The sequence below is a fragment of the Triturus cristatus genome, chromosome 5_2 (genome assembly GCF_964204655.1).
Source record: "Triturus cristatus chromosome 5_2, aTriCri1.1, whole genome shotgun sequence".
Classification (NCBI taxonomy): Eukaryota; Metazoa; Chordata; class Amphibia; order Caudata; family Salamandridae; genus Triturus; species Triturus cristatus.
Genome location: NC_140588.1, coordinates 374,681,488 through 374,693,661, shown reverse-complemented (window position 1 = coordinate 374,693,661; position 12,174 = coordinate 374,681,488). Strand labels below are relative to the sequence as shown.

Genomic DNA, 12,174 nt, shown 5'->3' with positions numbered 1-12,174 from the left:
GTACTTTACTGTTTGGCTGTATTATTAATCATGAGTTGACTTGTCTGGCAGTGGGATTTCTTTGAAATTTTTTATATATGAAATTATTAGCAGTTTTGGGCCCCTAAACATCAGTTTAAGGATACATTTTACAAAGTGTTTTTATTGTGGTTCTTAAATCACCCTGACAGCACTTTGGCCGGATAGCCGTCCTCGAACCTACAATAAATAGTAGCACTTTATTAGACGGCTGCACAGTCAATCACCAGCACCACTTGGCTGTATTTTTAACCATGAGTAGACCTGTCCGGAAGTGGGATTTCATAAACAAGTTTGTGAATGAAATTATTATGCTGTCAAATTCTTAATGTTTACTTGATTTTTATATCACAATTTGTATAGCCTGTTCTGTGAGGCTGACACAATAAAATTGCCCCTACTAAATTGTGTAACAGGATGTATAGGTGTATGAGTACATATGATGAGTGGGTACATGTATGAGTGACTGTATAGGACTGTTGGTGAATGAGTGGATGTGTATGTGGATCTTAGAATTACTGAAGAGGTTGTTGTAACTGGTATTGGTATGTCCATTGCTTTGAAAATTTTAGTCTCTATTTTTTAATGTGTGTATCAAAGGTTATATTAGGGTGAGAGGAGGTCTGCCACTTTATCACAAGGATGACGTCATCAGTGATGTCATCAGTGATGTCATTTGAGATGTCATCAGTGATGTCATGAGTGATGTCACTGACCATGTCATGAGTGATGTAATATGTGACGTCATCAGCAGTGCAGTGCGGGCGCGCGAGTTATAGTTAGCTGAACTAACTATAACGGGGGAATTTCAATGGTTTTGTACAAGTGAAAAGTCCAGCTAACTATAACACCCCTGAAACCTATGGTTTTTTCAGTGAATTTCTGAGGTTTTTTAAATGCTAATTCCTAACTATAACGTGCCTGAAACCTATGGTTTTTTCTGTGAATTTCAAAGGTTTTTTAAATGCTAATTTCTAACTATGCCTACAGAGATAGGACATGTGAAGAAAGAAGAAAAAATGCACAGAAAGAAAAAAAAGAAGTGCAGAAAGAAGCAACAGAAGTCCTCAAAGACGAAGAAAAGTGCAGGAAGAAGGATAACGTGCAGAAAGAACAAAAAGAAGAGCAGAAAGAAGCCTTGTTGCAAAATCATCCTGTACCCTCAACTTTTTCAGACGGATACTGGTGGTAACTGAGTCTGACTAACCAGTCCTAGAGCCAGTGCTATTTTAAAAGACACTTAGAATACAGTGAAAACACCTACATACACTAGGGAACATTATGCGTTGGGGTCCCCCTGTGATTAGCATGACCTCCTCTGTAAGCCCCTAGTATATAATATGGCAGGGGGATTAAAACTACCTCTTAAAACAGGCCACAGGGCGTTTTTGCACACGTTAACTCAAGCCCCGTCCCCTCCCTTCACCACTGTGTAAACACGCCCTGTGTCCGTTTTTAGTTGGGAGATTAAGTTCATTTGAATCCTGAGGGTCCCTAGGGTCCAACTAGCCCACTAGGTACCTCCAGTAAATGCCACAGAGCTGCGTTGCAGAGAGGTGTAAAAAGTGGCACGGCCTGGACCACTTCTCTGCAATGCAGCTCAGTGGCGCTTACTGGAAGCACTTGGTGGGCTAGTTAGCCCCCAGGGACCCTCAGTATTGAAGGGAAATTATATCCCCAATTTAAAACGTGCCATAGTGCGTGTTTGCACACGTACCCTCAGGCCCCGTCCCCTCCCTTCACCACTGTGTAAATGCGCCCTGTGGCTGTTCTAAGTTGAGAGATTAAGTCCCCTTGAATCCTAAGGGTCCCTAGGGTCAAACTAGACCACTAGGTACCTCCAGTAAGCGCCACAGAGCTGCGTTGCAGAGAGGTGTAAAAAGGGGCTTGGCCTCAGAACACCTGTCTGCAGCGCAGCTCCCTGGCGCATACTGGAGATGCCTATTGGGCTAGTTGGCCCTCAGGGACCCTCAGTATTGAAGAGGAATTAATTCCCCAACTTACAATTCGCCAGGGGGCGCGTTTGCAGAGTGCTGCAAGGAGGGGGCGTGGCCTCCGGCACGATGCCAGTCTTTTATTTATTTTAATTTTGTAAGAAGGGGGGCTGTGTGGTTCCCCTTCTTATTCTAATTTATTGGCCCTGATGACCCCATTCCCCTGGGCCTGTCTCCTAATTATCTTTTTTTGACCCCAATCCTCAGGGCCGGCCACTGTTTTTTATTATTTTTAAAAAATATATATTTATAGACACACCTAGGACATGCTGGACAAACCGTACGTACCTATCACCATGACGATTTGCGTGATATTCATTAAAAGGCGACTATGCATACAATGAATCCACGTGGAATGTATTTACACCACTAGTGAAGCTCTGACATGTCTGATGCCCTACCGTGCCTAATCCCGGTAGACACCCTTGTCGTTTATTTATACAAACATGGGTAGCTATTGACGGGCACATTTACTACACATGCACACCAAGCCATTCAAAGGGGATTCGACAAAAATTCGACCAAAACTATGCAAGAAACCCCCCTCACGGTTAATAAAACACACATCCACTGCCGGATGTGTAATACTTTTTATTTTACTCTCTGGAAAGGGGACGAACATCACTTGAGAGTCACAGCGCGCTCCTGGCAGAGCCCAATGCTGTGTTACACCCACCATTGCCTGCTGAGTGCCACACACCTCTGTGTTGTATTCCACTAGCTAGTGCATATGCTATGACACCCTCTAGCCCATGTGCACCACCCCGTGAATATGTCATGCCACACTTGTCTTCGCACGGGTTATATTGCCCCATCTAACGTGCCTTCCTCAATGCCTATGTTACAATCTGGGATCCATATCTTTGTCACAGTGCATATGCAACGTTACACTCCCCAGCACATATTTTATATTATAACTTTAGAGACTAGTTAGGTTACACAACACTGCCCTGTGCATATTACACTCCAAGGCGCATATCGCATAGCACGCTCTAGTGCCTGTGCTATCTCGCGCTCTCCAATGAATCTGTAATTGCGCACAATTTATTGCATATTATATTTCACGCCCGGTTCATCTTATATCACACTTTTTAGTGCATAGTTTATACCATACACTATATCTAGTTTTCATTTTCAATCGTGCTCTCAGGACTATGTTCTATATAACACTGTGTTCACCTACCCTTTTCACGGGCATTACATTTTGCGATAGGGGGTGGAGGGTCAGGGGGTGTTTCTGCCAAGTGAGCCCGGAGTCACAGTCACAAACGTCCTCTTCTTCCTGAATAAAATTGAGATTATGCTGCATACTTGTTCATATTTTAAGTAGTTCGCACAGACACACGTAAAAACACTAAAGTTCCTAATACCCGCCTTCTCTGAACAAGTAGCTTGCTGCCCCGTCCCCCTCCTCCCTATCCTCTGTTGTGTGAATCCATGGACTAGCCTCCTCCCTCCTGCCATGCATGGTCTGATGTGCTGCCACTGCCCTCAATTTAGTATGATGTACCAGTCCACTCCTCCTGCCCTCCATTGCCCAATTCTATGCCCCATCATTGACCTCCTGCTTAAACTCTGTGCTTAGCTTGCTGCCCCTATTCTCCTTCCCCCTGCCCTCCGATGTCTTTGTGCATGCCCCTGCTCCATCCTATTTGCCCACCATGTTCCATGGACCTGTCACTCCTATCTACTCTGAGTGCTCTGTTGAGCTGCCACTCCCCTCCCACCTGCCTAGCATTGTCAGATGACCGTAACCTGTCCCTGCCACCTCCACCCTGCCTGTCCACATGCCATGCCCCTATCATCTTCCTCCTGTCCTACATGGTCCATTATACTGCCACACCCTTCTGCCCTCCCTGGTCTGTTGTGCTGCAACTGCTCCTCCTGCCTGCCCCGTGCCGTCTGTTGTGAGGCCCCTTCCCCTGAACTTTCTTGTCTGTGCACAGGTCCTGACCCTCCCTTCTATCCTCCATCGTCCTTTGTGCATGCCCCTGCACCCTCCTTCTTGCCCATCATAGCCATTGTGCTGCCACTAACCCTCCCACTTGCCATGCATGGGCTTCTGTGCTGCCATGGCCCCTCCCACCTTCCCTGTGTGGTCAGTTAGCTGCCCCTGACCCCCTCCCACCTTCCCTCCATGGTCTGTGTGTATGCCATCACAGTCTCAGTGTTGCTCTTCATGGTGTGTCTTGCTTCTAGTGCCCATCCTGCCTGACCTCCATGGCTATCTTGCTGCTCCTGCCCTGCCCCCTTGCCCCCAGCCCTCTGTTTACATGTGCAGACCCCTACTCCCTCCCTCCTGGCTTGTCTGTTCCATTGTAATGCCCCTGATCCGTCCCTCCTGCCCTTTATGGTCTGTTATGCTGCAGCTTTCTCTCCTGTCTGTCCATTATGGTCAGCTAGCTACCATTGCCTCTTGCCCCACTGTTCTCTGTTGTCCATGTGCATGGTCCTGTCCCCTCCCTCTTGCTTTCTATGGATTGTTGTGCTGCACTCCCGTCCCGCATGCCCTGTGTGGTGTATTGTGCTGCTGCAAACCCTGATGCCTGCCCTGCAGGGCCAATTTGGTGCACCTCTCCATGTCCCTCCTGTCCTCTGTTATCCAAGTCCATGTCCCTACCCCATTTCCTTCCATGATCCAATGTACCATACTTGCGAACATTTTGAACTTGGTATGAGGGAGATTTTGAAAAAAAACTGGGGTATTGATTTTCCCCTTTGAGTTACATTGAAAAAGAGGAGATTGTAGACAGGAGACAGATCAAATAAAGCCCATTTGAGCTTAAAAACATTGGACGTTTCCTGGCTGAATCGGGTCTGTTGGCATGTATGGTTGTACTACCATTGCCTCTTCCTTCTGCCCACAATGGTCTATTACATTGCCACAGCCTCTCTTGCAAGTCCTGTATTGTTGGTTTGTTGCCCCTGCCTCCCTTTCCACTGCCCTCCATAGTCTGTTGTGCTGCCACGGCCCTTCCTGCCTGCTCAGTGTGGTTAAATTGTTGCCTTTGCACCCTCCTACCTGCCTTCAATTTTCAGAGTCCGTGCCCCTGGCCTCTGCCTCTCAACAGTATCCTAATGAACAACTAGATTGCTAACATTCTATATTTATTACAAAAGTGTGGAACGCCTGACGTCATCTTGATGTAATCAAAACTGTAATACCTAGAGCATTTCCTTTAGAAATTACATATATGAGAGGGTCTTATTGGCATCAAAATTATGGTTAGTGCTCTAAAAGACTAAAATAAGGACATATTTTCTGAGTTTTCAAATAGCGACAAAGCACTTTTAAATTATTTGTTATCTTTATGTTTTTTTATCCAGTTGACCACTTGATTAAATGTTGCACTTAGGGGAGAGGATGTGGTGTTACTTCCAGAACTGCAGACTTTGCAACTGGGGAACCAGGTTGGAGTTTCTGCTTCAGCTCGACATTCTGTGATTCTGATCAAATCACTTAGTCTCCCCATGTCTACAACCAAAATGAATTTGTTCTTGTGTGATGTAACCAATGCTCATGTAAAGCACTCCAATACCTGACAAGTCTGCACTATATAACACTGCAAAAACACAAAATAATAAGTGTTTTGCACACTTCTGTCATTGGGCTATATTTGGGCTACATCTGGGTGATTTTGGGCTACATTTGGGCTCTTTTGTCTCCGGTGGCCATCTTGGGAGATGTATTTGTTATGAAGTTTCCTAATTTCCTCATGTACTGCAGTCTCCTCAGTAGGAAATGCTTTCAGTTTTGTACTTTGATTCCATCATGAAGGTATTCAGATATGTCACACATTTGCCATACATTCTGAATGTTAGCACTCTAGTTGCTCATTAGATCACTGTACTAAAACTACTGTTCACCATGGAAGTCTGCTCCTGGTATTAAAAGTGCATGTTTCAGTCTGCATGTCAGAATTTTTTAATGAAATAGAAGAGGATTTGAGAAGTCACTCAAAATGTGCCCTCATTTCCTTTCTTCAGCATTAATCATAATTTCTATGGCAAAATGAACCCCCTCATTGTGTTCCTTTTTAAATTAAATTGTTTAAGTGTTACCAGTTTATTCCAATCAAGATGGCTTCAGGTGTGCCATACTTTTGTCATAATGAAGACAGTAAGCGCTCTAGTTGTTTTTAAGAACACTCTGGGACATTCTGTCATTGGGCTATACTTGGGCTACATCTGGGTGATATTTGGGCTACATTTGGTCTCTTTTGTCTCTGGTGGCCATCTTGGGAGACTTATTTGTTATGAAGTTTCCTAATTTCCTCATTTACTGCAGTCTCCTCAGTAGGAAATACTTTCAGTTTTTTACTTTGATTCCATCAAGAAGGCATTCAGATGTGTCACACATTTGCCATAAATTCAGAATGTTAGCACCCTTTTTGCTCATTAGATCACTGTAGTAAAGCTACTGCTCACCAGGGAAAACTGCTGCTGGTATTGAAAGTGCATGTTTCAGTCTGCATGTCAGAATTTTTTCATGAAATAGAAGAGGATTTGAGAAGTCACTCAAAATGTGCCCTAATTTTTCTTTCTGCAGCAGTAATGTAGATTTTCCTAATATATTATGACGGAAAGTCTTAATTTTATTAAAGACACGGAGGCGAGTATTATGCTTTCTTTTCTTGCTTTATTCCAACAGCAGCAAGATAAACTAACATACCCAGAAGGCTTGGTGGAAAAACTACCAGCCAATGGAAAACGAAGAAACAAAATATTGTCCAATCATAGCTCAGCTCGTAATATAAGGTCTATCCTGACTGCGAACAGCCCTCTTTCTTGTGCGAGCAATTACAGAGAATACAAAAATAAAGGAGTAACGGATAACAAAATGCATAAAGATAGAGTCCACGTGAAGACTTCCTTTCCAAAGAGCAGTAGAGGAGACTCGGAGAGGAGTTCGGATCCAAGCATGGTAGGCGATGGAACCAAAGAAGCGATCTTGGCAGGATCCGGGAAAACCTCAGGATGACGCTGGTGGAAGCGCTGGAGTGCCTGTGGGGAGGGAGAACAATTGTTAGAAGTGTTGCGGCGGGATAATACTCGCCTCCGTGTCTTTAATAAAATTAAGACTTTCCGTCATAATATATTAGGAAAATCTACATTTTATGGCAAGACCGGAGGCTCCTATTATGCTTGTTTAAAGCATATCTACCACTAAAGAAGATGCAGTGACAACAGGTTTACAATAAAATGTACGAAACACTGTATCATTAGACCAATCTGCTGATTTTAGGATGTCCTCCAGACGGGAGCCAGCCCAAAAGGCTTTAGAAGCCATGGCTCCCCTAGTGGAATGAGCTCCAAAAACGGAGACGTCAATACCGGCCAGGGACATGACCCAACGAACCCAGCGGGCCAGAGTGGCAGAAGAAACAGGGTGAAAGGGTTTACGGAAGGAAATCAGAAGTTGGGAGCTGGAGGAAGTCCTGAGATCAGAGGTTTTACTCTCATAAACTTTTAGGCATTGACCTACACACAACTTGGGATTAGAGGGAAAATAAGGATAGAACACAGTATTTAAATTAGTCTTTGTGCGTTTGTGAATATGGAACAGCACACCAGTAGGAGTGAATTGGCGAGAAGAGACATCCATGGCCCTCACATCAGATACTCTTTTAATGGAAAGTAAACATAACAACATAGTGAGTTTGGCAGAAATCATTTTCAGAGAAAGAGCAGAGTTATCAGGCCAATTAGAAAACAACTGTAAAACCAGATTAACATCCCATAAAGTAGAATACTTAGCCAACGGAGGTTTTGAAAAACGAACTCCTCTCAGCAATCTGCAGATCAAGGGATGAGCTCCCGCAGGTTTTCCATCGATATGGGCATGATTGAGAGAAATGGCGGATCTGTACAGATTAATAGTACGATAAGATTTGCCAGAACTGGCCTCAGAAGCCAGGAAGTTAACAATAAAATTTAAAGAGGCTGAAAAGGGATCGACTGATTTTTGAAGACACCAGCTTGACCAAAGAGACCAGGCGGATTTGTAAGCCTTGGAGGTGCCTGGGGCCCATGCACGACTAATGAAGACTGAAGCTTCCTGCGAAATGACGAGATCAGAAGAGGAAGGCTGGAAATTTTCCATGCGGACAGCACCAGTGATTGGTCGACAATTAGAGGGTGAGGATTGCCCAGGGGGTCCGAGAGAAGATCGGGAAGTGGGGGAAGAAGGACGGGAAAGTCCACCGCCAACTCTAGGAGAGACGGAAACCAAATCTGGGACTGCCAGAAGGGAGTTACCACTACCAGAGACGTCATCTGGCGACGTACCTGCGAGAGGACTCTGTTGATTAACAGGAAAGGAGGAAACGCATAATTGAGGTGGAGGGACCAATCTTGAAGGAAGGCATCGGTCGCCAGAGCCAGAGGGTCCGGACGCCAGCTGTAAAAGCGGGGCAACTGAGAATTCAGTCGAGAAGCAAAGAGATCTATTGAGAAAGGACCCCACAACCGAGAGAGGGAGAGAAACACGGAGGGAAGAAGCTTCCAATCGCTGGAATCCCGGAGATAGCGAGAATGCCAATCGGCGACGGCGTTGAGATCCCCTGGAAGATACTCCGCAGAGAGCGAGAGATTGTTGGATAGGCAGAATTCCCAAAGGCTCTTTGCTAGGTCTGCCAGGACCTTTGACTTGGTGCCACCGAGATGGTTTATATAGCGAACCGCAGAAACATTGTCCATGCGAAGGAGGATGGTACAACTTACTTTGTCCTTTGCCAGACTCTGAATTGCAAAGGAGCCTGCAAGCATCTCTAAACAGTTGATGTGCAATTTGGACTCCTCTTTTGACCATGTACCTCCAGTCGATATTGGTCCACAACGGGCGCCCCAACCCGACAGGCTTGCATCGGATTCTAATACAAGATCTGGGGCGGAAGCGAAAATGGTTCGACCGTTCCAAGCATCTAAATGGTTCATCCACCAATGAAGTTCTTGACGAGATTCGAGATCTAATTTTACTTGATCGGAATATGCAAGGCCTTGCCGAATATGTCTGATCTTTAGGCGTTGAAGAGCCCGATAATGAAGGGGACCCGGGAAGATTGCCTGAATGGAGGCCGAGAGAAGGCCGACAATCCTTGCTAGGGATCTGAGAGATATTAATGGACGGCGGAGCGCCTGAGAAATTTCCGCATGAATATTGGAGATCTTGGACTGAGGAAGAAGAAGGGAAGCAGATGGGGAGTCTATGCAAAACCCCAGAAACTCCATACTCTGAGCCGGAATAAGAGAGGACTTCTCCAAATTGAGGAGGAAGCCTAGATCGAGTAATAGAGAACGAGTGATGTTGAGATCGTTCAATAAGGCCTGTTTGTCCAGATTCATGATAAGGATATCGTCGAGATAAATGATGAGCCGGATCCCAAGAGATCTGAGATAAGCCACTACAGGTCGCATCACTTTTGTGAAGCACCAAGGTGCTGAAGAAAGACCGAAAGGCAGGGATCGAAAACGATAGGTGACGTCTTGCCACTGAAACTGGAGGAATTTCGTGTGGGAATCGTGAATGGGAACAGCTAGATAAGCGTCTTGGAGATCGATACGAATCATCCAATCGTGTTGACGCAAAGTGTCTCGTAAATGTAGAATTGTCTCCATTTTGAAGTGGCGATAAACCACGAACTGATTGAAATATTTGAGATTGATCACAGGTCTCATCTTTTTGTTCTTCTTTTGAACGAGAAACAGAGTACTGAGAAACCCTGAGGGATCGAAGGGGGAAGCTAGAATAGCTTTTTTGGAAAGAAGGACTTGTATTTCGGAGGACACCAGAAGGGACATTTCTGTGGAGAACACTAACGGCGGGGGAAGAGTTTCTTGAAAAGGTGGAGCGTAAAATTCTATACGATAACCTTGGACAGTGTTGAGAACCCAAGGATCTGCAGTGAGGGACTGCCATCTGTGAAGGAAAAGAGATAAACGTCCCCCATTGGGGGTTGTTGCACCTACCTTGCTGGGACGAGTTGTGGCGGAAGCCACGTTGGCCCCTGCCTCTGTATCCCCGACCTCTTTGGGGGTAGAACTGGGGCTTGTAGTCCTGTTGATTCGAGTTGAAGGAGCCACGGGAGCCTTGGGAGTGGAAACCACGGCCGGTAGAGCGGCTCCTGCCTCTTCCGGCCCTGCCAAAAACCCGAGATGGGAAGACTTTCTTGATGGATTGCTGTGCTTTATCCAGGGAGGCAAAGGTGGTGACGAACCTGCTCAAGTCTCTCACCAACGAATCTCCGAACAGAAGACCATCGGCCTTGACACCAGGATCAAGAGGGGCAAGATTGGCCAATTTGGGATCCAATTTAATTAAGAGGCCCTTGCGGCGCTCATGAGTCATGGCTGCGTTGGTATTGCCCAGAAGGCAAAAGGCTCGCTGGACCCACAAAGATACTTCTTCCGGATTGAGCTCGGAGCCGTCAAGGCGAGCTGCCTCTGCCATATCAAAAATACGTGCAAGGGGACCCACTAGATCGAGCAATTTGTCTTGGCAGGAAGACCATGCTTTATCCACTCCTTTACGTGGATCTTTGCCAAATTTTGAGAAAAAAGTAATGAGAGGTTGATCTACAGCGGGAGTAGAAGTGATATGGGAAGGGAGAGAAGGCTTCGGGCACTCAGACTTCAGTTTAGCCCTAACCGTCTTGTCTAGTGGAAGACGAAGTATTGCGGTGATATACTCCCCCACGTGTTCAATGGGAAACCATTCGGTTGAATTAGGGTGTCTAATAGAAGCAGGATCGAAGAGAGGAGTACCCTCGGGGTCAAGCACTGGTTCAGATGCAAAAGCATCTAACTTCAATTTTTTAGGAGGGGAAGACGAAGGGTCCACAATTTCAAAAAGATCAGTAAGGTCAGTGGCGTCACCCATATCGTCATCTGTATCATAAATTGTTGAAATGACCAATTTCTGTGGTACCTCTGGATTATTTAGTTTGGCTTTACGTTTGCCACCTGAACTTTTTAACCCCTCCTTGGAAGGAGGCCTGGGAGGAACCACGTCCTCTGTCGTATGTGAGGAAGACTCACCAACCACTTGAGACGCCAAAGGAACCTTAGAGAGTACCATCTTATGTTTTCTGCTATCCCCCGCAGAATGGGCCATTGTTTTGGTCATTAAACTTAAAATAGAATTCTCCATAGTTTTGGAAAAACGTTTCATGGAGGTCTCAACAGCATGCTCCACAGAGGTATTAATAAAGGTATTCAAATCCTCTTTAAATGCTTCCCCGTCATTGTCATTATTTTCCTCAGAAACATACATAATGAAATACTAGAGAGAACTGGACACAAAACTGGAAAGGAAAGGGTTAAAACTGAAGGAAATGAAGTGGGCGTGTGACAAGAGGACAAACCCCCTCCCACAAGGGGCGTGTGAATAGTGGGCGTTGAACCGGAAAGTAGCGTGGTGACAACGATTCTGAGAAGCAGTCGGGTCGTGAGGAGAAACGAAGCGCTGCGCCACCGGCTTGAGGAAAAATGAAGGCCGGTAAGCGAGGCGCGCGCGGAGCAGATGAAGCGTCGTTAGAAACGAGGGGGGGCTAAAAGGAATAAATAATGAGCATACGCGCGTGCGAGCGCGAAGGCAAGCAGCAATGAAACGTCGCTGCGCACAAAAGAACATTCAAACAAGGTACACCATAACCATAGCATAAGACATAACTTTCGTTGAAATGAATTAAAAGGTACTTATCTTGACTGCGAGCAGCAAGAAAAGAGGACTGTTCGCAGTCAGGATAGACCTTATATTACGAGCTGAGCTATGATTGGACAATATTTTGTTTCTTCGTTTTCCATTGGCTGGTAGTTTTTCCACCAAGCCTTCTGGGTATGTTAGTTTATCTTGCTGCTGTTGGAATAAAGCAAGAAAAGAAAGCATAATAGGAGCCTCCGGTCTTGCCATAAAATCATACTTTTTATGGAAAAATGAACCCCCTCATTTTGTTCCTTTTTAAATTAAATGTTTTAAGAGTTACCACTTTAATCCAAGCAAGATGGCTTCAGGTGTGCCATATGTTTATCATAAGTAGGACTGTTAGCGCTCTAGTTGTTCTTTGGAACACTCTGGGAAGATGCAGTAGAACACAAAGGAATCAACTGACAGTCTCTGCCCTTGTTGGATGTCCATGTTTTACTGAGAATGTCAGACTTCATT

At 45.4% G+C, this 12,174-nt stretch overlaps 1 protein-coding gene across 1 annotated transcript in view; it reads right to left on the bottom strand.

The window, feature by feature from the left end:
• Nucleotides 1-11,670, bottom strand: part of LOC146823028 (uncharacterized) — a 46,367-nt gene extending 34,697 nt beyond the window's left edge. Inside the window, exon 1 of the mRNA XM_085606354.1 lies at nucleotides 9,981-11,670. Coding sequence (XP_085462480.1) covers nucleotides 9,981-11,283 — 1,303 coding nt within the window. The 5' untranslated portion in view covers nucleotides 11,284-11,670. The remainder of the gene's footprint in view (nucleotides 1-9,980) is intronic.
• Nucleotides 11,671-12,174: the final 504 nt, after the last annotated feature.